This window comes from Oreochromis niloticus, unplaced genomic scaffold (assembly GCF_001858045.2).
Source record: "Oreochromis niloticus isolate F11D_XX unplaced genomic scaffold, O_niloticus_UMD_NMBU tig00003453_pilon, whole genome shotgun sequence".
NCBI lineage: Eukaryota > Metazoa > Chordata > Actinopteri > Cichliformes > Cichlidae > Oreochromis > Oreochromis niloticus.
In genome coordinates, this window is record NW_020327868.1 from 5215 (window position 1) to 32369 (window position 27155).

The window sequence follows — 27155 nt, forward strand, 5'->3', positions numbered from 1 at the left end:
TTAAACTCATGTTACTGTTTGTACTGATTATTGTTACTTAGTGCACAGACAGGATTTACACAGTTAAGACTCTTTGTTTAGTGCTCAGGTAGGTGTTCAGATAAAAAAGTCAAATATAGTTAATAAAGAAACAAAGATGTCAGCAGGCAGGTTAACAGCTCTGACAAATACAAGAAAAACACTGACTACAGATGGACGCTAGAAGAAGACGTCACAAATAACAGCTGCTGTTATTGTTCATTTAAATATATGTCACGGTGCTGTTGGACCCAGTATTTTGAGTTTATTATATTTTGGTTTAATTCTGCTTCATGGATTGTTTTCTTATTCTCTTGTAGTGATGATTATTATTAGTTTCTTGTTTCTGTTTATCCGTGCTTAAGGATTTGTGGTTTCATGTATTGTTTGAGTTCCATGTGTTATTTTCTGTCTCTCAGTGTCGAGTCTGCGTTCTTGTTTAGTAATTCATGTTTCCTGTTTTATTGTGAAAGTCTTTGTCTTATGTTAGTGTGTGCAGCTTGGTTCCCCCGTCTCGTTAGCCCTCATCTCTCCCAGCTGTGTCTCCCTTCTGTTGCCCATTCCCTCATTACTACCCTGTGTATTTAAGCCCTGTGTTTTCCTCAACCCAGTGTTGCGTCGTAGCCTCAGATCCTGCCTGTGTGTTCCAGTTAGTGTTTTCATGTTTGGTTTCTGTTTTGTTGGTGCCAGCAATAAAGCTGTGGTTTTCAGTTACATTTTCGTCTCAGAGTCCTGCACTTGGATCCACATCTCCACCTGCCTGCACACAGAGCCCTGACAATATCCTTCAAAGGTTTTTAGTTTTGGTCCTGCTGCTGCAAAATATCTCACTGTAGAAGGAATCTGTGAAACAGACAATATCACAGAATTATGACAGAAACATTACAGCAAATGACTGAAGTGTGTTCAGAGTGATCTGTATCAGGTGGATAATGCTGAGAGTGATGACTCAAAGCTCATGATGTCACATGACGTGTACCAAGCTCTACATGAGCTGCCAGCAGATAAAGCATGTGGGTTAGATCATCTTAAACATGTCAGTATTCGGCTCCTGTGTTTTCCGAATATTTCCACTGTGATATTTTGAATGCTAACATCTGTGAGCTTTGTCTCTTCACTGCATGTTGTTTCCAGATGTTCATTCAGCAGCGTCTCTCACAGTGAGTCCTGACAGAGTGCAACACTTCACCTCTGACTCTGTCTCACTGACCTGTGAGGGAAACTTCACTGAGTGGAGAGTGAGGAAGTTCTCTGAGGACGGCCGACTGTACTCTGACTGTGGGAGAATGACTGGATCCACATGTAACATCAACACATCAGAGTCAGATACTGGAGTGTACTGGTGTGAGTCTGGATCAGGAGAGTTCAGCAGTGCAGTCAACATCACTGTACAGAGTATGTTATTATACATTTACTTCTTGGATCTGAATGATTTAGACGTCACATGAACATTTGTCTCAGCTTTGCTGTATGTGAAGTAATTCTATGTGGCAAAACAAACAAATGAGAATTTCAGACAATTTCAGGCACCAAAGCATCAAAATATTCTTGGATGTTGGTCTAATTTCTCTCGATTCTTTTATAATCCAGTTTGTCATAATTTGCCAACAGTATTTTTGATTTTCTGTCAGAATAAAACTCAAAAAAGCTCAACATCTCTGTCGTCAGATTAGATGAACTTTTAATGTCTCAATAGAGAGAAATTTGGGAAACACGTCATGCAAAATAACACAAACATACAAACATTTACAATTTCACCTTTAACCATTCAATAACGTCACCGTCAATAATTTGACTCCTGCAGGGAACATCCCAACTATATTTCCAGTCCTCATAATCACTCAGAAAACCAGGTCTGCATGTAGATCAAGAGACACGACTCACAGCTTTTTCTCAAAGGTTTGCATCAGCTGGTCTGACTGAAACAAATGTGTGTGATTGTTTCACAGATGATGGTAATGGTCCTATCCTGGTGAGTCCTGTTCATCCTGTGACTGAGGGAGCTTCTGTTAGTCTGAGCTGCAGTTTGAAAACACAAAAAATACTTTCCAATGTGTTTTTCTATCACAATGACAAACTTATTCAAAATGATACCCGAGGGGAGCTGAAGATCTCTGCAGTGTCAAAGTCTGATGAAGGTTTCTACAAGTGTCAGTCCTCAGGAAGAGAGTCAGCACAGAGCTGGATGTCAGTTAAAGGTGAGCAGGATCAAAACATTTGATGTGTTTCTGTAAATGAGTTTCATGACTGAGAAATAACAACATATTATCTCTTTTAATGTTTTTATGCCACCTGGGTCTATTTAGTCAGAACTTTATAAAACTATTATGTAATATCTCTATACTGTCAGGTTTAATATCGTTGTGATTCAGGACTCATGTGTGGGACTCAGGTGAAAACAGCAGAGGATGTAATCAGTCAAGTTTCTTTATAACAGCGGACATAACAGCGTGAGGGCGACAGATCTGTGGGAGAGGAGAGAGCAGTTAGGGCAGGAAATCTGAGAGGGAATGTGACAAGACAGAGAGTGTTCATAAAGTGCAGCAACAATGACTTACTTGGAGTCCAGACTAGGTGGGAGTAAAGGATGAAGGCAGAGGTCTGTGGAAACTGCTGAAGGGTGGGCAGGCAGGCAAGTGAGGAAGAGGCTCTGAGGGGGCAGCAGTGGTGGTGAATAGGGGGGTAATGATCCAAGGTGGCAGGCGTCTGACTGGAGGTGAATGATGGCATGAAAACGAATCCTGAAGCAGGAAGAAACTGAAACAAGGGGAAAATCTGTTAGCATACAAATCTTATTTTCCTAGAAAGGATCCCAGCAGACCTGCCTGGTTACCTCACTGACGAGCTGCAGTCATGTTAACTATCCATTAACATTTGGCTTACATCCACCGAGGTCTTCAAGGTCAACTTTATGACTCAATAAAAATCCTTATAACACAGAAACTATGATTCTTACAAAGGTGCTGTGTCTTGTCAACATATAGAAAATACTGTATAAAGATTTAAAATATCATTTGTTTGACCTCTGACCTCACTTTTACATTTCACATCTGCCTTTGTTGTCATGTTGAAACAAATCTGCCTTTGGACTTATTTTTACTGCACTACAAACTTCTCACAGTACAAATAAAAAAAATACACTGAAAATATAATATTTTTTTCTTTGAAAGTAAATACTGTCAACAGAGTGAGCTGTCATAGCAGAGATTTGTGCTCTCAGAATGCTTCTTTTACATGTTATTAATAATTAATTATTGTTTGTTGTTACAGTAACTGGACCCAGTTCATCTCCTGTGTGGTTGATGGTTGGACTGGTTTGTGGAGTCTCTCTCATTATTATTCTCCTGCTCTTGTTGTATCGCTGCAGACAGTCCAAGTGTAAGAGCCTCTTCTTTTCATGCTGTATTAGAGAATTTATTTACTACATACACTTTAATTATTCACACATATACATGTATTCTGATCTCATGACACTAAATATCAGTGGAACAATTTATACATGACAAACATGTGTAATAACATTTGTCTCTTTCACAGATTCCTGCTTCACCAGGTTGGTAAAATACTTTTTATTATTATTTTAAACAAACATCAGTTACTTTTGACTTTATTGTGTTTATTTCCTGTTTTAGGTCGATCCAGTCTGAGAGTCACAGTCCGGGCTCCTCCACAAATCATGGAGTCAACCAGAATCAAACTCATGTGTACGGCTCTCTTCAACATGGTCAGCATTTAAACTGATCTTTATCATCTTTATTAATATTGACTTTTATTAAACCTCCATTAACACAAACATTTATCAGGTTCAGTTTGTGTTCAGCTGTTTTTCAAAGAACATTTAAAGATCTTACAGTCCTGGTTTTGACTCACACAGTGTTTCTGTTTTTGCTCTGATCTTTAGTGTAACTGTAATAAAATGATTAATGTGAGCCTGGCTTGTTTTTTTCTTTAGGTACTGCTGACACCTATGAATCAGTCACGCAAGTGACAAACAGAAATGGTACAGTATATGTGCTGAAAAGCACAGAAATAAAATTTGTTTTTGATTCAATGAAACTAATTCCATGTGACATGTTTTTACAAACCTGTAAATAAAAATATGAACATTTCACTATTAGATACTTTATTAGAGAGTTTATTTTCTGCATTCACTTTAATTATTCAAACATACATTCTGATCTCATGACACAAAATATCAGTGAAACATTTAAACCTTATAATTTAAATGAAAGAATCTGAACAGTCTGATGAAGAAGACCAGCTCTGTTCTGGGACGTCCTCGTGACCCAGTGGAGGTAGTCAGTGACAGGATGGTGGCTCAGCTGTCATCCCTGTTAGATAACACCTCCCACCCCATGCAGGTCACTCTGACAGCACTGAGCAGCTCCTGCAGTGACAGGCTGCTGCACCCACAGTGTGAAGGAGAGATTTAGGAGATCTTTCCTTCCAGCTGCTGTCAGACTACAACATACATCATCATATTGAAACACACATACACACACTGGTGTCTGTACATATCTCAATGTGCAATACTCTATACCTGCTGCTACTAACATCCATCGACTGCATGATTAAATGCTGCTTTTTGCAGCTGCTACATCCAAATTGAAATTCTCTACGTTGTGTTGTGTACATTTTTCTTCTTACTTTGTGATATATTATATTATTTAGTTTAGTCAGTTACTGTTCTTACTGTCTTTGAGCCACTGTGACCACTTAGTTTCCTCTGAGATTAATAAAGTATTCTTATCTTATCTCACAGATTCCTGCTTCACCAGGTTGGTAAAATACTTTTAATTATTATTTTAAACAAACATCAGTTACTTTTGAATTTATTGTTATCAGGTCTGCTGTGGCAGATGAGTGGAGTTTTAGAATTAGGACCCAAGATGCAGGCAGCTGAGATGCAAATGAGTTTTATTCATAAAGTGGTGAAACAAACAGAAACAACAAAGGCAAGGACGGAAACTAAGCAAACCTAAACTGGAAAAAACTAACAAAAACAAACCTGAAACCTTAAATGGCGATGCAGGGAGACACGGGGACGACACAGAATGATGCAGAGAAAGAACACAGACGAACCAGCAACAAGCACACGAGGACACACACTATAAATACACACAGAGGGAAACGTGGAATAGCAAACAGGAGGAAGACACAGCTGAACCAAATTGACCTGACGAGACAGGAAAACATAAACTGAACACACTAACAGAAGACACGGACCTTCACAATAAAACAGGAAATGCACAGAGACACAGTACAGACACTAACCAGAGGGAACACAGAAACCAAACTCTAGGAACTAAAAAGTCTAAACCCCAGTACACAATCAGAACAAACACAAGATCATAATAATGAAAAACACAAACCGCTGAGTCAAAAGACCGAGGACCATGACAATTGTGTTTATTTCATGTTTTAGGTCGATCCAGTCTGAGAGTCACAGTCCGGGCTCCTCCACAAATCATGGAGTCAACCAGGATGAAACTCATGTGTACGGCTCTCTTCAACATGGTCAGCATTTAAACTGATCTTTATCATCATTATTAATATTGACTTTTAGGCTAATTGATTAATCTAAATTGCCCATAGGTGTGAATGGGGGAGTGAATGTGACTGCGAATGGTTGTCTGTCTCTGTGTGTGAGCCCTGTGACAGACTGGCGACCTGTCCAGGGTGTAGCCTGCCTCTCGCCCTATGACAGCTGGGATAGACTCCAGCGCCCCTGAAAATAAGCGGAAGCGAATGGATGGATGGATATTGACTTTTATTAAACCTCCATTAACACAAACATTTATCAGTTTTTGGTTCAGTTTGTGTTCAGCAGTTTTTCAAAGAACATTTAAAGATCTTACAGTCCTGGTTTTGACTCACACAGTGTTTCTGTGTTTGCTCTGATCTTTAGTGTAACTGTAATAAAATGATTAATGTGAGCCTGGCTTGTTTTTTTCTTTAGGTACTGCTGACGTCTATGAATCAGTCACACAAGTGAAAAACAGAAATGGTACAGTATATGTGCTGGAAAGCACAGAGCAGTTAGAGATGAAACTTGTTTTTGATTTAATGAATCTAATTTCATGTGACATGTTTTTACAATCCTGTAACTAAAAATATGAACATTTCAGGTTCAGATGAATATGATGACATCACCTCCTCTCTTATTGAGTTTAAAGATCTTAGAACTAAGAGTGAGTACACCAAAGTTCATTTTATAAAAAGAAAACCTGGTTTGGAAAGTTTTTTAATTAGTATGAAATTAATTTTGGGTGGGCTTATTAATATGAATTAGGTCCGGCGGCATTTTTCTCATGTTAGGAAACAGACATTTATTCAAATGTATTATTTTGTTCTTTTCATCTTTTTAAATCTGTGTATTTAGTGAGATGGCAAAACATTTAAACACCAAACAAATGAAGAATAAAAACATATATTCATCGTTCTTTGTAAGCTACATGTTTGCTGTGCAAGCCAAAGTAATCTATTACTGGCATTATTAGCATGACAACACATTACAGTGATATCAAAGTGCCACTGCGCTAAGAACCAATTATTAGTCTGGACCAAAGTTAAGTGGATAATAAAGCTGTATTTTACTCTAATTACTTCCTTCAATATTAAACTTGTCACTTGGACATTTCTGATTAACCTGAACAAAGCCTGAGCTTACATTACCTTGAAAAAGTATTAATACCTGTTGAACTTCTACACATTTTGACACCTTTTTTAAATTGAGATTTTCTGTGATAGACCAATACAACGTAGCACATAATTATGAACTGGTATGAAAATGATACATGATTTTCAAAATTTTAAACAAATAAAAATCTGAAAAGTGTGGCGTGCATTTGTTTTCAGCCACCTGTACTCTGATATCCCTCATTAAAATCCAGTGCATTCAATTACCTTCAGAAGTCACCTATTTAGCTGCTCTGTGACGGCCTCAGTGGTTTGTTAGAGAACATTAGTGAACAAACAGCATCATGAAGATCAAGGAACTCAGCAGACAGGTCAGGGATAAAGTTGGAGATAAGTTTAAATCAGGGTTAGGTAATAAAAAAATATCCCAAGCTTTAAACATCTCAAGGAGTATTGTTCAATCCATCATCCAAAAATGGAAAAAGCATGCTACAACTGCAAACCCAGGGTGATATCTAAACCCTGCAGGACACCAGCCTACCCCTGGTTTAGATCAAAGAATATTCTTGTGTTAGAATGGCTCAGTCAAAGTCCAGACCTAAATCCCATTGAGCATCTGTGGCAAGACTTGGAAATTGCTGTTCACAGTCTGGCTGAGCTTGAGCCATTTTGCAACAAATAATTGGCAAACATTTCAGTCTGTAGATGTGCAAATCTGGTAAAGACTTGCAGCTGTAAATGCAGCGAGCGGTGTCTCTACAAAGTATTGACGAAGGTGGGTTGAAAACAAATGCATGCCACACTTTTCAGAGTTTTATTTGCTTAAAATTTTGAAAAACTATGTATCATTTTCATACCACTTCACAGTTATGCACTACTTGTGCGGGTCTATCACAGAACATCCCAGTAAAAACATTTAAGTTGGCGGTTGTAAGGTGACAAAATGTGTAAACATTCAAAGGGTATGAATACTTTTTCAAGTCACTGTCAGTTTCATTTAGTCGAGTAACAGCATCACCGTACAAAACACACCATTGTTTCAAGTATCCCAGGTGAGGTGTTCATGATTTTTACTGATACAGAAGAAGATAGAGAAGTGTTTCAGCTTCACATGTTTTGCAAAAAAACAAAAAAATCATCTTTACAACACAGAACACATTACAAATGATAAGTTATGTGTCTGAGGCCAGATGTTTACATGAAAGTAAAATCAGATGATTTCCTCGTCCACACAGATACAGAGTCTGCCTGCGCCTTCTACACAAATCCTATAAGGTACAGTAACATTACACACCTGTAAAGACTCAAACACAAAACAGAACTTCACTTTGCATCAAGGGGAGACAATGCTTTTATAATAAACTTTATTGTTCTCCAACACAGGTGGGACAGGCATGAGGGGCAGCCAGTGACCCCTCACATACGTCCTTATGCTGATATCCAGGCAGGTTCTCAGTGTTTGTAGCTGCTGATTTATGCAGCAAACATTTCCACAGTCCTCTGCAGCAGATTATAGAAACACTTCTTTTCTCAGCTCACGTCAGAAGATCTACAGCTGGGACACTGTTAAGTGGTTCTATGTGAAAAATAGTTCAATATTAACTCAAACATGTTCTTGTATGTAAAACAGGTTCAAATGCATGAAATTATATTTGTCCTTTATAGTGGACATTAAAAAACACCACATGTATGAACGATAGTTTACATCTTAGAGCCCTGCTCTCAAACACTGACTCAGATGTAACTGTCTGTGAAACCAGATTTAAGAAATAAGAACTTAAAGTTCACAAAACATGTCAAACAGATTCTCCTTCATGAAGTCCTCGTTCATAAAGTGCTTCACAGACATGAACATTACAGCTAACAGCTGGATTTTCCTGTGTCAGTGCAGCTAAACAAACAACGCAGAACCACTTACTGCTAAAGAGACAGACGGTGAAAGCAGACAGTATATCCTCAGTTTTAACATAAAAGTCATTGTTGCAGCTGAGAGCAGCACAACAGTGACCCCATTAAACTGATGTTTAGTTTTAGTGTCCTTATTTTCACTGAGTTATTGGTCCTGCTATTAGTTACTTTACATAAACTGATGTTAGTCTTTTGACTGAAACTAACCAACTGACCTGGTGATGTGATGCTCTGTACTGACAGAAGATGGCGCTGAACATGTTTTTATAACTTTAAGCACTTATTTCTTAAATGAAGCTTCACAGTCAGAGTTACATCTGTGTCAGTTTTTGAGAGCTGGGCTCCATGATGTACATTAGCATTGATACATGTAGTGTTTCATGTCCCCTTTAATGCTGAACACCTGATCTGACATTTCCACACAATAACTCTGCTCAGTAACTGATTGTTTTACATGTTTTCCATCTTCTAGTTTTTGTGATTTGGTTCATGTAAACATTTCTGATGGTTTTATTTTCATCAAAATATTTTAATTTGCACTTAAGTTTGAACTCTTAGAGATTACACTCACTTTATATTCACAGACTTGTGACCATGACACAAAACTACAGACAGAAGTGGATAAAATCTCAGTGTTACTGGTTTTAGAAATGCTTTACAATAATAAAAAATACATCAATTAGAGTCAAAACAGGTTGTTTTGCACTTTTGAAAAAATAAATTCTCCTCTGATAAGTTGTCAAACTGTCTTTTAGAATAATGTATTCTCAGTTTTCTGCTCAGACTTTTTCTCAGACGTCTGATTTTCTCCTCTTCTGTTCAGAGTCACTCATCTTCAGTTGTCTAAAGTCAAGACTGTCTCTCTGTCCTCTGTTGTCTGTATTCTGTTTTCTTCTGTCCAGATGTCAAACTGCTTTAATTTCTGAGACCTTCATCTCTGCTTACTGATCAAACTCCTCCTCAGATTCTTACATTGCTCCTTTTAGCTTTTAACTTGCTGCTGTTTGCTGAGAAAAACTTTCTTTGCTTGTTTTGATTTTTCCAGAATAAATCTGTTGGGTTTAACTCAACCCTGCTGGTAAACAGAACCTGTTACTGAAAGCAACCACACAGACACCAGTGTACATTTTACATGCAAGGGGAGCGTTGGAGAGCACTGCTGCGACTCGCCTGTCCAAGCAACTCCAACTCCTCTGTGTCTGCTTCACTCTTTTATTGACAACAGAGGTTACACATAATTCAGTTAACCACGTGACAGTTTTAAGGCAAGCATGTGTGTGTGAGCAATGTATACGCCTGTGTGTGTGTGTGTGTGTGTGTATGTAGGTGCATGTGCATGTGTGTGTTTCCAGCTATACCATACATAGACATGCGATCTTTCAATGAACTTAAACCGTGTGTATGAGGTTTGCAGAAAAGCAGAAATAAGCTCCTTGCTAAACTATAAAAACAGGAACTTGTAAGAGGTCATGTCTCAAACAAACATTTAAAGGTGTGAAGTCTTGCACTTATAAAGAAACAGAACCTGGTGCGTTCCTAATGTATAACATATCTCATCTCTGGACTAAGCTGCACTCTAAATAAAGAAAGCACATTTTGTCAGCACAGACACAGATAAAGGAAATAGTAGAAGGTTGAAAATAAATCCTCTGACTGTCTGGCCTTTTCTTCATAATGAAGCCATATTAGGACACATAAAGGCAATGATTATATATCTATATATTATAGCACAAATGACAATATAAAAAACATCAATTCCAACAAAATCTGCCTCTGTTTAGTTTTTCTGTTCATTTGTCCAGACTGACACTTCTTTTGCTCTAAGAAATAAGAACACAATGATCGGGACGGTGTAAGCTACAACCCTATAATCACTCTCTGTCACCGACCTCTCAGCTAAACCTGTGTAGAGTCATCCAATGATAACAACTGGGGTTGCCACGATTCGTTGACTAGTCACGATCAGGTCAACTAGCGTTAAACGCCAAAGAAGAAGAAGCCGTCTCCAGTATCGTAGCTGTGTCCAAATTCAGGGGCTGCATCCTTTGCAGGCCGCATTTGTAGGTCAATTACGTTACAGCAACGCAACGAAGACTGTCCAACTTCGAAGACTCCTCCAAATGTGTCCTTTTCCCTAGATTGGAAGGATGGGTCAGGTGTATTCTTTGTGGCCCAACCTAACCCAGAATTCATAGTGCGGCTCAGCCAATTCCAGTTTCCAAAAATGGCGGCACCTACTTTGTTTTAATATTACTCTTTCTGGGTCACAAAATAAACATTTAAGATATTTTCAGTCGAGAATGTAGCCGTGTAAACTTCAAATATCTGCTCGATTTATCAAGACATTACATATTTGCAAACGTGCTCCGACGTTTTCAGAGACGTCTGTTACCCACCAGCTCCTTAGCTGACTGGGAGGTCGAGGCTCACGTTTTCAAAACCCCCGCAGTCTTTCACTACTCAGGTTAAGCATGACATATACAGTAAGTCACTTAGATAACTTACAAATGTTGTAAAACAAGTGTTTTATGGAAGCCCGTTTCTGCCAAAACAAAGACTGTTAAACGTGGTGGAAAAGGGTCGACACCTATCCGGTCATTAAGTGATGACGTGACGAATCCTACTTCCGGGCCTAAAGTAGTCTGCGTTTAATATGGCTTTTGTGTTGTTAACATGTTTAATGTTTTGTATTTTCTTCTATTTAATCTCAAAAAGCTCCTAAAACAGTCAGTGATCACTGTTGACCTCCCTCGGCTTTTATTACCGCTAATCATTTATTTAAGCTCAGTTTTTAAAACCTTAGGATGTAACTACAGCACAGCCCATGCAGCAGTATATAAATGACTAACCTTGTATTGTGGATGGATTATCTCAGTTGTTCTCCTGGCTGAAGTTTGGTCCTTTTACAGCATCCTGCCATGCGATTACATTTGCTCCTGACCACCGAGAACACTCACGTTAACTTTTATTGAGTGGAAAAAAAGTTAGCTTGTTTATATTATGCTAACATAGCTGTGTCGCTAGCGGTCACGTAACACATCATTATATACCAGCTAGCCAAACTTCAGTAACCCTACAAACGTCACTGCTGTTTAGTTTTCTGTCTTCATTTATGTTGGAAGTGATAACAGAGCTGTACGTTTTAATTTGTTTCCAAAACCCCGCAGTCAGGACATGCTATATTGTATTTAGATAGAAGCTAGCGAGCTAACTTCCTACTAACTTCTAACTCCATTAAATGTCATAAATTCCGTTTTCATGGATGCCTGGATGTTAAACTCAATTGTTACACCTAGTAGAGCAGAACGCTGATCATTTTATTAAAGATGAAAGACTTTAGACAGTTTTTCAACTCTCAGTAATGCAATAGTGATCGTTTGATATATGGACCTGCAGCGGAGTTTAGGCCCAGACACGGCCAGTGACGTCAGACTTAACGACCGGATTGTAGCTGAGCTGGTTTTCATTGAGCCTGCTCCTTTGCCTCCCTGTGCTTCTGCTCTCAGGGCAGCTGTGGTCCAGCCATCCCATACACCCAGTTCCTCCGGTGAGGGGGGCTAGGGCCCAGTTGATCCCTGCTCCAGTTCCCAGGCCGGCTGAAGCTCTGCTAGTCCCTGCACCCGTACCTGTTCTTCGGGTAGGGACAGCAGCTGCCCAGCTGTCGCCGGTGCCTGTTCCGGTTCCCAGGGTGAGGCTAGCCAGGACACAGCCTACCTCTGCACCCGTACCTACTCCGCGGGTGGGAGCAGCTAGTGCGCAGCAGGCCCCTGCGCCTGTTTCTGACCCCGCTGGAGGCTCAGGTGGGCCCGTCCAGCAGTTTTCTTCAGGTTCCGTAGGCTCAGAAAACCTAGCTCAGCCATCTGCTCATCCAGCACCTCACCCACCATTACTACCATCGTTACAACAGTCAATACATCTTAAACTTCTATCCATAGCTCAAACATTAGCTCACCTATCAGCCCAGTCACCAGCTCCGTTACCTCCTCAGTCATTTAGTCAGCTGCCTGTACCTGCTGGAGGGTCCAAGGGGCCTGTTCAGCCTTCTGCCTCCGCTGGAGGGTCCGAGGGGCCCGTTCAGCCACACCGTCTGGTCCTGCCTCACCTCGTCCTGTCCGGCCTTCAGCGTCGCCGCCGTTGCTTTTCGCACGGTCGGCCTCCTGACCTAAAATGTTCTCGACTGTTGTGCTGTCGACCTGCAGGCCGGCACCCTGAACCTTTTCGAGACCGTTACCTGGGCCCCTGCGCCTTTCATGGACTTTTTGTTTGTTTCATTTTGAACTGTTCCTAGGCCTCAGTGCTGTTGGTCTCTGGCTCATGTTTTTGGTTTGTCTCGAGCTATGTGTTGGTGTGCCTGGGTCATTGATCCAGAGTTTTGAGTTTTCATTATTATAGTACTTTGGTTTTTGCCTTTATTTATAATTTCTAGTCTTTTGGTTTCTTTGTCAGAGTTGTGCCTTCTGGGTTCTGTTCTGTTCCATAGTTGCTGTCTCCCTGTGTCAAGTCTGTTATGTTATGTTTCCTGTTTTACTTTGAAGGACCTTGTCTTTTTATATTGTCTTTCCAGTTCGAGCCCCAGCTTGGACAGTCTTGGTCGTTGTGTCCTTGGGCAAGACACTTCACCCGTTGCCTACTGGTGGTGGTCAGAGGGCCCGGTGGCGCCAGTGTCCGGCAGCCTCGCCTCTGTCAGTGCGCCCCAGGGTGGCTGTGGCTACAACATAGCTTACCATCACCAGTGTGTGAATGTGTGTGTGAATGGGTGAATGACTGGATATGTAAAGCGCTTTGGGGTCCTTAGGGACCAGAAAAGCGCTTTATAAATACAGGCCATTTACCATTTACCATTTTCTTATGTTAATGTGTCTGGTTTTGCTTCCCCTGTTTCATTAAGCCTGGTTTGCCCCAGCTGTGTTTCCGTCCTGTTACCCATTCCCTGACTGCTCCCTCTGTGTATTTAAGCCTTGTGTTTCCCTGTGTCAGTGTTGCGATCTGCCCGCATTCATGTTGTGTGTTCTGTCTGCCTGCGTAAGTTTATTTTGTATTTTAGTTTAGCCAGTTTTCTGTTTTGTCGTCCAGCATTAAAGCTGTATTTAAGTTCACCTTTTGCTTCCGTCAGTGTGCATTTTGGGTCCTTTTCCTGCCTGCACACAGCCTTCACATGGCACTATGATCTTGTCTTTATTTTTAGTTAGCACTTACCTTAAACACTTCAAGCTGTAAGCTAATGATAGTTATATAAGAGCAGACGCATGCTGATGCAATAAGCTGTACGTTTTATGTCCAATTGCTGCATAAAAAAATAATGTGTGACTAGTCGACTATCAAAATAATCATTTGTGACAGCCCTAATAACAACTATGCATTCAGAATTTTCCCCTATACAGTATTATACTATTATACTAAACAACAGTAAACTGGTCTGTTTCCTGGCATCATCTGATGTGTTTGTAAAATCTTTGGTTCTGTTGTTCTGTTTTTCTGCTGCTCTCTGTAAAATTATTCAAAGACAGTTTTGGTAATGAGCTGGATTAGATCCTAGAAACGTGACTGCAACCCTTTAAATATGTGTTATAAAACCCTCCACTCTTTACTGTTTTATCTTATATGTGGGAAAATGTTTTTTCATTCATTACAACATTTATTGCTTGACTTTGTTTTTGTTTAAATTCCCTTGCCTAATAAATTATATAAATTCAGTTTGTCAGTAAAACTGTGAGAAATAAAATCCTTGTTGTTTGAAAGAGCTGACATTGTTGTTCTTTGGTGTTTTTGTTTTTCATGCTTCTAAGCAAACTTATAAGCACCATCCTGCAGTAACCATAGCAATCTTTTTTCAAATCGAGCTTACTTTTTTAAATAAAAGTGTTTTGTTTCTACTTTCTTACTGCAAAATTTTCAAGTTATTTATTTAGCCTACTTTTGTTTCTGGGCCGAGTAAATACAAAGTAAAGTCATAGAGAAAAAGACTAAAAAATAATAATCAAATATGTGTCAACAAATCATTTAATCATAAGTTGAGTTTTGACTGTTTGCAGCAATTAAGCCTCTGAAATAATCCTCGTCTTAAATTTAAGATTTAAGGTTCAATAATTTAGAAATAATCTTATTGCTGATGCAGCAGACGTCAGTGCACTTAAAACGTTTCCTCTGGATCACTTTTGTCTCCTTACAGGATTAAAATGATCGGCGATTGTTTGTATGAAAGAGCATATCATTTCTTATGCAATACACAGGTCACAACACTGATATCAAACATGCTGTTGTAATTTTTATGTTTGTCTGAAACAGGTCTCTGTTGTAAATGAGACATTGAGTATCAGTTACTGTACTGCAGGCGACGGCAGTTCAGCACTAAAGGGCCACTTTTTTCTCATAAATTTGCCACTTTAATGTCGAAAAATGTTCCCTTCTTGTTTTCCTCATAGAAATGATGAATAAAAAAAAACTTACTGGAATAACTGACACAAAGATGAAACAGTATTACTATTACTTATATGATTTGCCATGATAAAAGCATTTGTAATGCACAAACCTGCCCAAAAGCATTTGTCCACATTGTGTCAGCATCTCTAAAATGAGTTGAGATACGTGAAAATGTCTGAGGCCACATTTGAACTTTGGGTCTTTGTTGGAAAATAAGGAAAAAATCACAAAGTCACTGAATCTTTTTCTGCAGCCATGAAAGTTTAAATGGTTTCTTTTCAGTCCTTCAGGCTCAGAGCTGAGTTGTGAGGAGCCAAACTGACTGTAAAGCTGATTGGTCCAAAATGATTCCATTCTTATTAAACTATAACTTAAAAAACTATAATAAGTCAGCTGGTACTTCATTAACACAAGTTTTTAAAACTAAGACTGAGACAAAGAGGCCTACTACACCTGCTGCATGGCCTTTTATTACCCAAGCACCTCCCATTAACACTCCCACTATTCCCAGCACTGCTGAACCTCTGAGGGACCTCAGAAAACCCAAACACTACATTATGTTGTTGATTTTTTACTTTGTTGTTGTTTGTGTGTGTATACAAAGGCTTACAAGCTAATCTATAAACCCATACCTGCTATACTATACTATGTTGAGGTGGTGTGTGAGATCATCTGTAACTAACATTCACCACATTCATACTCCAATGGATGCATCTGACAGCAACGTGCGGTTAGTATCTTGCTCGAGGTTATTTGGCATGCAGACTGGAGCAAACAGGGATCGACCATCGACCTTCCAATAAGTAGGAGACCTGCTCTGCACCTCACAGATCATTTGGTTCCTTTTGTCAGCGATGGTGTAGGTGTGACGTTGGGTCGTTGCTGTGGCACAGAGACCCTCTGAAACAGGGTTGGTAACTCATTTTCCTGAGAGGCCACATGAGAACCAAGAACTGTTGTAAAAGCCGCACAAATAAGCTGAACTCATTTCTGCTCCAAATTAATTTGATCTTTTTATAAACTGTTGCTTCACAGTTTACTGTTATTACACTGCACTGTTTTAGGCAGCACTGCCAACATGTGTCCAAATACACAGTGTGTAGTCAAACTCAACAACTTGAAAACTTGATGAGATGTTGAGCATCAAATGCTGGACTCTGAATGTTCATAATAAGTGACTTTATTTACAGAAGTGACACCAGGTGCTTTAAACAATGGTGAAGGGAAAGTGAGCTCCAGGGAATCCAGGGAAGGGAAACACATCCAAATCAGAAACACGACAAAGGAAGCAAGAGATAGTGTGAGAACCATGGTTACAGTAACTAAGGTAAGTACAACAATCCAGCAAAGACTACAGCTCAGCCACCACCTTAAGCATCGGATGAGGATGATGAGCAGCAGTTGCTTTGGCCAAAGGCAGGAACCCGGAGTGGTGCACCACCCAGGTGGAGAGGACAGCAGGAGAGAGAGAGAGGAACAACAACAGCACTGACAGGAAGTCAGAGAGGACTGGAGGACCATGACATCTGTTTCTGCATTAAATTTAAAGACATTAAGATCAAACCGCAAAAATGACAATACAGAATAGCTACAGTGCCGATATGTGTGTGAAGGGTTGTTGGTGGTTACTGTCGGTTCTGCCACAGGTTTATTTTTAATCCACTGAACGACCTCATTTTCGTCTCAGCCACATAGAAAAGAGGAAATGCAGCCTGTGGTTTGAGCCAACAGTTTTGTGTGTAGCAGTGTCTTATTTTAAGCCATCAGTATCCAGCAAACATAAGGTCCTAAAGCACACTGCACTTTATTGTCCTCTTCATACCCTGATGAGGACAATACTTTATAATATTAACATGTCAGTAAGATGTAAAAGTTTAATGATTGAGACCGTGAACATATGCAGGAAGTGTTTAAACTCTGACCTGTAGATCAGACTGTGACAGGAAGGATCACTTCTCAAAAAGACGTGAATGATGGAAAATATTGTGTAAACATTGTTATTTGTATAACTGCAAGTTCACACAGAGCTGCAGTATCTGCACCATCTCTGCACTGAAACAAACCTCAATGATCTTTAGTTGTTTTCTTCATCAGCCTGCAGAGTTAAAATGAGGAAGAACAATTCATTATAGAAACTGTGCTTTAACTGCTACATTAACTATTTGCAGGTAATAAAGTAAAAGAAAAAAAACTTACACATCTTTACTATAACAGTGTCAGAGCTGACAGGTGGGGAGGTCCAGATTAGGAAGAAGAAATTAGAAGAAGGAAAGAGATTCAAAAAAAGGAAAAAGAGGAAACGACACAGAAAACAAACAGCACCTGAAAGAGAGCAGAAGGAAGACGTAGGCCTGAGGACAGGGCCCAGGGCTGTGATCACATGCACATAATATACAAGGACAAACAACCATCCACATCAACCCACTGCTCTAAAACACTTCAAAAACTCTGGTGTGAATGTGGTGCTGTCTTATTCTTGTCATCAAACCTCAGTGAGTGTAAAGGGGAACTGGAAGTTTGGTCCAGTTATAAGTGAACAGTTTAACATGTGGTTTGTTGCAATGCTTTGTGCATTTTCTCAGCATGCTTTCAAGATTTAACCGGTGGCGTCCACATATGTGGACATCACATTTTGGCTTGTCTAGACCACAATACTAAATTTTGCTCTACAAGGACCTGATATCCACTCACGAGGACATTTTACTACAGGAGCTGTTTGAGTTTTGTGTGAAAGGGCAGGAAGCACAGAGAGACCAATCAGAAGAAGAGCCTGTAGAAAAACTCTTGTCATGTCTATGTTAAACACAACTTCTCTTTATCTGCAAAGTAAAACTGTTTGATTATCTGTGGATCAGAGTGCAGCAGGCTGGATGTGACGATGGGGCACTCTTTGCTCTGCATGATGGGCTTTTTCTGTAAGTACACGTCTGACATTGTTTGAATGGCAGCGATTAATGAAAATGTTTCTGATCTGTGAGAATTACAGTGTGTCACTGCTTTAACCTGTTTACCTGAGAGCTGGAACAAAGCAGACTTGTGATTCTTTAAGTGTTTAAATGTTTGATACACTGCTGCTTTTTGCATCACTTATAGTTACACACTGTGTTACAACAGTTTGAGTTATTATGTTTGAGCCTGTTTGACAAACAGAAGCACAGAAATTTGGTGATTACTGTTCATCTGGAAATGTATCTTTAAAAGTCTTCCTTTATATTGTTTTTGATTTTGTCAGTTGTATAATGTCTGATGAGGTTTTATTCATTACTTTAGTGCTCAGTACTGTCATCTGTGGAAATGCTGAAGGTACGAAATGATTATTTTCTTCATGTTCATATATGTAGCTGTTATCTCCTATAATGTGCTCAATAATATCCTCCCTGTGTTTACATGTTATCTTCTGCACAGGCTCAATGCTTCTATTCAGCCTGTGCAGTTAAACATAAATGGCTTCAGTAAGCGCTCCATGTGGAGACTGTGGCGTTCTTCAGAGCTTTTACTGATGTACCATTTGTACCACTTTCATTCTGTAAAACTGTAACAACAAAACAGAGCAGGTACATTTAATCTCAGTGTAGATGCACAGATGTCACATGACCAATGCAAGATCATAACATTAACAATTAGGGTTGCCAACTCCCTGAAAAATAAATAAGGGACATCTCGTGGCCAGGGCCGGGCGACCCGATTGTCTTCACCCTTCCCAGTGTGGTGAATTTTTTTAGCTCTTGTTTTTTTTCTGTGTTAAATTATTTATTAACCATTTGACTTGAAGTTGATTTAAGTAGATGCATATTCTTTGTGATATGAACACATGGGAAACAAATGATCATTTAGTCATTTATTTTTTAGCGCAAAATGACAACATTAACACAATAAAATAGGTCTCTTTCTTAATGAGAAGCCTGTCATGCTTAACTTTTGAGAATATAAGTAAATCTTTCTTTAAAAGAACTCTGTCCTGCTTAACTTAAAATTATATAAATTAATAGAAAACAATAGCACAAAAAACATTCTTGTAACAGTGCACATTTAGTGCATTTAGTGCAACTGGCTTCAGTTGAGGTATTATTTCAGCTTTTCTAATGCTAATCAGCTGCTCCCGTTTGTAAACCCGCTTGTTCCCATGATTACGCATCATAACTCATCATCATTATTCATCTATGTATCACTTTTATGTATTAGTCATCTATTTGTTGTAATCATCTATCCTTGCAGTTGTTTATTACACAAAATAAATCATATTGTCACACTTCTGGCCACATAGCGTTGATATATTTTGCACTATGCTACTGTATATTACTGTATACTTGTATTCTGTTGTAAATATTGTACATCTTATTACTCTGTTCCTCTGTCTCTCTTGCTGCACTGAGCGTGTGTGTGACAAAAGAGTTTCCCTCGGGATAAATAAAGTTCTTCTTATCTTATCTTATATTCATTGCACATGCCCATATTAAAAAACAATTATTAAAAAAACAATGTTTACATACCATATCTGCTTCTGCCTGGTGGACAACAAATTGGTTAAGGGTTCCCCAAGCTTTCACGCCCCTCATTTTCTTCATGTGCCCACCACAAGAAGCATGCTGCTTGATGTCAGTCAGTCCACCATGGCCTATGGAAAAAGTGCGCCGGCACACAGTGCAGTGCGCTTTATAGGTGTAATCGCGCACTTTTTCCAGCCAGGTGTTTTCCTTTTCCCATTCCTCCCAGTACTTTTGCAGCATTTTTTTTTCTTTCTCGGAGGGGAACAAACATTGCTGGTCTAAGGTGTACTGTCGTCCGAGACTTGCATCGCAGTGTCGGCGTTTGTTTCCCTGTTGGCCTTGCTTCTTGTTGTGGTCATCTGTTGTCTTCCGGTATTTTCTCCGCAAGCGACCTTTCCTCGACCAGTGAGATAAGTGGTCATCTGAATTGTCATACTTGTGCGTAAGTGTGCTGTCAGCGCATTGGTCACAGAGCAAGAGAGGGGCTGGGAATTATGTTTTCAAACAAAGTGTTAATTCCATTAACATTTATAGAGTACTTTTGATTCTCACTGTATTACGGGACAAAGTGCGTCCCTTTTCAGCTCAATACGGGACGCGTACTTTTGTTTCTAAATATGGGACGATTCCGTTTTTCAAGGGACGGTTGGCAACCCTATTAACAATAAATGGATAAAGCCTGTCAAGTAATGTAGGGAGTACCACATGCTGACATGTTTTATGCTAACAGGCAAAACAAAGCACAAACAGTTAGCTTACAGTAGTAATGTAACAAACGTCATAGACCCACAAGAAGGACAGAGCACTAATATGTAGAAACAATCCATCATCTGCCCAAACTTACACTTTATCCCTTCTTAAGAGCAACAGATGCAGAACTATCACAGACACGGAGCAACCACCTTCCCGCTCTAGCCATTATTACTCGGCACTTCCTCCATTTAACCACTAGATGGCGGACTTTGACATGGACAGACCAGGAAGAAGCGGATGAATAAATGTGACCCGTCATATAACAAACTTGAAACAAACTATATTTCAGGAATAACCTGAGGGACAAAATATTTTAAATTATACAGCTCACACTCCACTGAATTTATTGGTTAAAATATTAAAATGATCATATCAAGAGTGCAACCATGTGAGCAGATGTTTCACTCAGCCGATACACAAACTTTATATTTACTAGAGTTTGTTGCCTTGAAACTGACTGATTTCCTTCTCATGAGTATTTATCTGTCCATCCTCACAGAGCACAGTTATGATTCACAAGATGCTGATGAACTGGAGGATCAATCTAATTTATTACAGCACAGCGTGATGAGTTTAGGGTAAATGCAGGTAACTCTAATCTGGAAACAGACTCAACCACAGGTCAGTCAGTTAAAGTCCTGCCTGAAGACTTTAATCAGTCTTATTATGAATTTTTACTCTGTTATTTATAGTGTCATGGTGTGCTGTCTGCCTCAGTGTCCTCTTGAAAAAAACCTCTTAAAGTTGTTAAAGTCATAAATGAAAAAGGCTTCACATACACAAGAGTCTTTCATCATTTTAGTCTGAGTGCTTCTTCCTCGTCTTTGTTTAGTTTTTTAAAAAATTATTTCCTCTTTAATTTGAAGGTTTGGTTTCTTTCATGTTTAAATTGTCCTGCTGTGTCTTCTCAGTCTTTGTGAACACTCATGTGTGTTCATCTCTTAGTTGTTGCTATTGACAGTTTATTTATTTCTAGTTTTACGTTTTGATTCTTTGCATGTATTTTCATTTTTAGACGATTTGGGTAGTAAAATTCAGTTTTATTTAAATGATTTTGCTTCCTGCATTTGAGGTCACACCTCTGCACTCCACTCATTGTTACAGAGACACATATTTACAAGTCTGTGGACTCTACTGGAAGAATGGACACAAAATACTTTTTTCTCAAATTTGGTGTTTCTATGATAGTAGCTTAGTTTGGAGATTTTACTGTAGCAAAGTCATGTGTACATATATAAACTCTTGTGTGCATTTTATTATCTCTGTGTGTGTAATCAGGTTTGTAAATATGTCAAAACATCTGTGTGCACAGATATTATCAGCTGGAAAGTCTTAAAGTTTTGCCTGAAGCACTTAAAATCCAGACATGTGGTGAAGTTACAGCTCACCTGCTTTCCAGTTATCTGTTTTATTACTTGTGACTTTTGCTGCACGTCTGCTGTGACAGATCCACAGATGAGTTTGGAGAGTTTTCTGTTAGTCATGTTCATTAACCCTGAGCTCAGGCTCACAGGCTCAGGCTTTCTGTCACACTCAGAACAAACCACCAGGTGGTGTATTACTCAGCCAGGCTCACCTGCTCTTCACCTTGTATTTGAGTCACAGTTGCAGTAGGAAATAAAACTGCAGCTGGAACATCTGTGTGGCAGATGTGGTGGGTTTTTCCTTCTTCCACTAAAAGGACCACAATAATAGCCTTATAGTTTTCTAACTTACAGAACTTAAATTCAAGGCCACTCTGACAGCAGACAGCACAACCACACCAGCAGGGGGCAGTGTGACGCTGACCTGTGATGTGAAGGATTCTGTTGACATAGAATATGAGCTCAGAAAAACCTCATCTGAAAATAAGATCATCTCTTTTAGCTCTAAGAGTGCAACCTCTGTCTCTGATGGAGGCATCTACACCTGCAGAGGAAGGAGAAGAAACACAAGTTTAGTCACAACTAAAAGCGATTCAGTCGTCATTCAGGAAACTGATGAGTTTAAAAATTCTTTGAGAATTGAAAAAGGTCTTCTCCCAGTTGTAGAGGAAATCACTATTCACTAATCACCAGCACTTAAACCACTAAATCTGTCAAATTATTAATTATTAGGCTCAGTGCATCGTTTCACCTTTGTTCAGTCTTCAGATCACTTACAGACACAGAGGAGTTCATGGTGCTGTTTTGTATTTTTAGAGTGATTTAAAAAACAGTTTGTGCTCCTTTCCTGGTTACTGAACCTTTACTCTGAGTTTTTCTTTGCCAGTCTAGTTTTGACTTTGGTGCCACATGAAAACTTTGTATTTCACCATTTATGAATTAATAATCAGTTTATGAGAGCAGAGCAGCCTCCAGCTTTGAATCCATCACTGGAGGTTTAACAGCATTGTTAGCAAACAACAGCTAACTGACAACTCATGGATTATATGTTTATAAATGTGTAATATGTAAATGTAAAGATGTAGAAAAAAGCAAATAGTGAAATATAAAGATCATTAAATTACCTGGTTTAATTTATTTTTTTAAATGTGTTGTTGATTTTCAAGTCAAAACTATCAGTCTGCTATTGATATATTTTAATTTGAACAGCTCCTCCTAAGCTCACTGTGTTCCTGCAACCATCCTGGACTCAGATATACAGCGGTGAGACAGTCACTGTCAGATGTGAGATTCAGGGAGGTGAAGGAGCTCAGTGGACGTATGAATGGAGACGAGGCCAGGTAATCATACGTGAAACATCCAGTGAATACAGAATCATCAGCGCTACTCAGTCTGATACTGGAGAATACAGCTGCCGGGGCACAGAAGGTTTTACCTGGACCGAGTCGAGTAATGTCATCACATTGACTGTATTATGTAAGTTGAACATATTTCTCTCATTTTAATTTCAAAAACAAAACAAAATAACTTCAACAGTACTGTGTGTTTCTTTTTTTAGTTTAGTGTCTAAAGCTTTGTACAACAGTGTTTAATGCCATTATAATACCATTCAGTAATCACTCACAGTGAAACATCTGGAATAAAAAAAATAAAATTTTTTCACATGAAATAATTAACTTTCCCAATTTCTTTATGTCTTTGGCTGCAAATGCAGAGTTTGCATCACTGTTTTAAAACTGAATGTGAGCTACTGTCCTCCAAATAAACTCAGACAAAACTTTAAATGTTGTTGTTGAAACACTTTGGCTGAACAGATGCTGAACAGATGCTGAACAGATGCTGAACAGATGCTGAACAGATGCTGCCATCAGCTGCTTCTCTGCTGGAACATTTCAGACAATAGCAAAACAAATTCAGGAATAAAAGAAACTCAGCTGTATTACTGTCATGTCCTCTCTAGAAGGCAGAGACCCAACATGAAAAGACATCTATTTTCTCTGAGTCACAATCAGCCACAGAACAAAACGTTTCTATACAGAATAGATGTTTTGATTATTCCACAGATTTATAAAAACAACATTAAGACCAAAACACACAGAAGACACAAAGTGAGACAGAAACAGAAAACTCAGGGTTATTGATTGTTTTCATTCACTCTGCTGATTCTAAATATCATCAAATTACTTTTTTTAATTTTTCAAATAAAAATGATTAAAAATGATAATTATCATTAACAAGAGCAATAAAAACAGGACAGTTTCAATGATGATTTTCTATAATTCTGCTAATGATATATTTTATTTAATTCATTTTAATTTATTTTGCATGTTTTATCCAAAAAGACAAACAAATATTGTCTTTTAACAACACTTTAGGTTTTGTTGTAGTTTAGTATCAAAAGTAGCGTACAACAGCTTTTAATGTAATTATAAAAATATACAGTAATAACTGACTGTGGTATTCAGAAAGTTTAATAAAAAATGAAAAACAAATGTAATGATCCCAGTTTTCTTCACCTCAGTTGTTGCACATGTGGAGTTTTCATCACTGCAGCTCAGTGTCATGATGCAGTTCTTTTGTTTTAGCATTTTTCTTTTTTCTAATTCCTCAAAGTTATAATTTGACTACAATTTGGCCTCATTTTAGCAGAGACCACGTTAACCTTTCTTTAACTGCGGGTATGTTTACTCATAGCAGGAAACAGCAGTTAACTGACAACTCAAGGATTATATGTTCATGAATGTATAAATATGTAAATGGAAAGATGTAGAACTACTGCACGTACGTACATAGTGGAATAAAAAGATCAGAAAATTACCTGGTTTGATTTATTTAATCAAAACAAAACTTTTTATTGTTGATTTACAAATCAAATTATGAGGCTAATGATATATTATTATTATATTTTTATTTGAACAGCTCCTCCTAAGCCAACTGTGTTCCTGCAACACAACTGGCCTCAGATATACAGCAGTGAGATAAACAGCGGTGAGACAGTCACTGTCAGATGTGAGATTTATGGAGGTAAAGGAGCTCAGTGGACGTATGAATGGAGTCCAGCCAAGTTAAACACACCTCCAACATCCAGAGAATACACAATCAGCAGAGCTACTGAGTCTGATGCTGGAGGATACAGCTGCCGGGGCACAAGAAGCTCTTCCTGGACAGAGTGGAGTAATATCATCACACTGAATGTAAAACGTAAGTTGGAGATATTTCACTCACACTATGTGTTTTAATTTATATTCCAGAATGTTTTATTAAAAAAGACAAAAAAAATTTGTCTTTCAACGACACTGAAGGCTTTTTTGTTTATTATCAAAAGTAGTAAAAAAGGTTTTATTGTACTTATAGAAATAAACAGTTATCACTCAAAATGAAACATCTGAAGAATGAAAAAGATTTTGTTAGTATGAAGAAAAAAATAAATACAAATGCAATTTTCTCAGTTTCTTCACCTCAGTAGCTTCACATGTGCAGATAGTGAGATCAGTTAGTTCCTTTGTTTTTAGCATTATTGAAGTTAATTCATTGAAGTTTCAGGTTTGACTGTAATTTGGCCTCATTTTATTAGAGACTGGTCTGCTACATTAGCCTTTCTCATTTTTATATTTTATATATCTTATTTTATTGTTTACTCTATTTCATTTGTAAAACATGTATATACACACTCACTCACACACACACACACACACACACACGTAGAAAAACATATTTAGTATACACATTCAGTAATGTATATACCTTTATATATGGTACATATATTTATTACTTTTTAGATTAACCATTTTTATATTTTGCTTGTTGCACGTTATTGTATTTTGCACAACTCTGTTGCTTGTGAAGCTTGCACACAAGAATTTCACTTGCATGTACTGTACCAGTGTACCTGCACATGTGAGGTGACAATAAAGGTGATTTGATTTGATTTGATAGAGGTTACACTTAGATTGATTCCACTAACTGATGTTCATGACATGAATTTATTTATTAATTTTAAATGAATGACAAATAATGGTTTTGTTAAACGTCAGAACACAATTTCTTAAAGACCTGCTTCATAAGGTTTTTATAAGTTATACATTTTGCTGGGCCCAGCCTGCTTAATGTTTTTAACTGTTTCCTGTCACACGTTTACATTTATGATTATTTTACAAAGTCTCAGCATGAAGACGCTGCTAAAAAATAATTTATATCAAATGTTGTAGAAAACAAATGGTGGCAAATCTACTGCTGTGTACACTAGAAGGGGCTCAGTCTCATTTATGCTTCTTCTTGGACATATAATTGAGACACATGCTGCATCTTTTCATGTTCATGCTAATGACACACATACGCAGTACTTGCACTTAGACCATGTGACCTATGATGATTTCTCTTAATGACTGTCTGTGTGAGGTTCAAACTAAATGTCAGCTAATGTCCTCCAGCTACACTCAGACAAAACTGTAACGTTGTCATTGAATCTCCTGAACACATGCTGCCACCAGCTGATCTCTGCTGGAAGATTTCAAGACAACAACAACAAAAATTCAGAAGTGAAAGAAAAATACAGTTTTGTCTCCTTGTCACAAGACAAAAGCAGTCATATATTTATCTTTTTAGGAAATAATTCAAAAAGAATAATAAAAAATGTTTCATCATTTAAAGACAAAGACACTATTTTACATGTCTTATGTCCTCACACCTGGATTCAGAGGAACCACAGAGACCACGTTAATATTGCAAACCATGCCGATCCTAAAAATATAACACTGTGCAGACATGGATAAATATGATGATTAGATACTGTTTTATTTTTCATTTCTTTTTAAATTGTGCACAAGACACATGACATGTGCACAAACTATTTATTACATTTTTGTATTTTTAATGATTGAAATTTAAATTCTTATCTATAAAATGGTGCAGAAGACATCTTTACTGCTTAAATTACTGTTTGTAATTATGCTATTAAATAGTGGCAAATATAACCTAAATAATTCTTTGGATATACATTTTTAAACAAAGTAAAGCCAATTAAAATATGTCTCTGTGCTGAGACCTGGTGGAACTAAAAAGGTTTTAATTCTTCAATGACTGAAAGCTCTCACCACCTGCAACAGTCACAGGCAGCTTCCTGCAGGAACCTGGTTACAGCAGAGGTCTTGCATCTATTTTAACCCTTTTATATGCCAACACCTCACTGCTGATATTTATGGCAGCTCTGAACTATAATTATTTATGGTGGATCTGTCTCCTCCTGTGCTTGTTTATCATCCCCTCAAGTTAAACAAGGATTTTATTTCCACCCTTTTACTTGGAATCATATAAAGATTTGACTGCATTCTAACTCTTGGGGATTTTAATTTTTATGTTTGCTGCCCATCAAACTCCTAAAAACCACCCTTCCACCATATGACACCAGGTAGAAAGGAGTTTTACAGTCTATTTAAAAGTTTTTCTAGACTGCTGTGATGACATAAAATCATGGTTGGCAATAAATTTTTGGAATGTAAACGATCAAAAAACAGATTGTATTATTTGAACCTTCTGAACCTCGTTTTGCTCTTAAGTGTAACCTTGT

The 27155-nt window shown here is 38.3% G+C and overlaps 1 protein-coding gene and 1 long non-coding RNA gene across 3 annotated transcripts; one reads left to right on the forward strand and one right to left on the reverse strand.

The window, feature by feature from the left end:
• Nucleotides 1–16159: 16159 nt before the first annotated feature.
• LOC109200889 (uncharacterized) lies at nucleotides 16160–17453 on the reverse strand. The gene is made up of 3 exons (XR_002060943.2): nucleotides 17182–17453; nucleotides 17049–17080; nucleotides 16160–16517 (listed from the first exon to the last, which is right to left on the reverse strand). It is a non-coding gene; the product is annotated as an uncharacterized LOC109200889 (long non-coding RNA).
• A 325-nt stretch (nucleotides 17454–17778) lies between these two features.
• On the forward strand, nucleotides 17779–26318 carry LOC109200888 (low affinity immunoglobulin gamma Fc region receptor II-like). 2 transcript variants are annotated; one of them, XM_025904688.1, is made up of 5 exons: nucleotides 17779–17900; nucleotides 18256–18288; nucleotides 22799–23065; nucleotides 24509–24790; nucleotides 26020–26318. In XM_025904688.1, exons 1-5 carry the CDS (start codon nucleotides 17864–17866, stop codon nucleotides 26199–26201), a joined length of 801 nt encoding a protein of 266 aa, XP_025760473.1. In that variant the 5' UTR covers nucleotides 17779–17863; the 3' UTR covers nucleotides 26202–26318. The 2 variants fall into 2 exon arrangements, with proteins under 2 accessions (XP_025760473.1, XP_025760474.1); XM_025904689.1 differs by lacking the exons at nucleotides 22799–23065; nucleotides 24509–24790; nucleotides 26020–26318 and adding an exon at nucleotides 21944–22428.
• The last annotated feature ends 837 nt before the right edge of the window (nucleotides 26319–27155 follow it).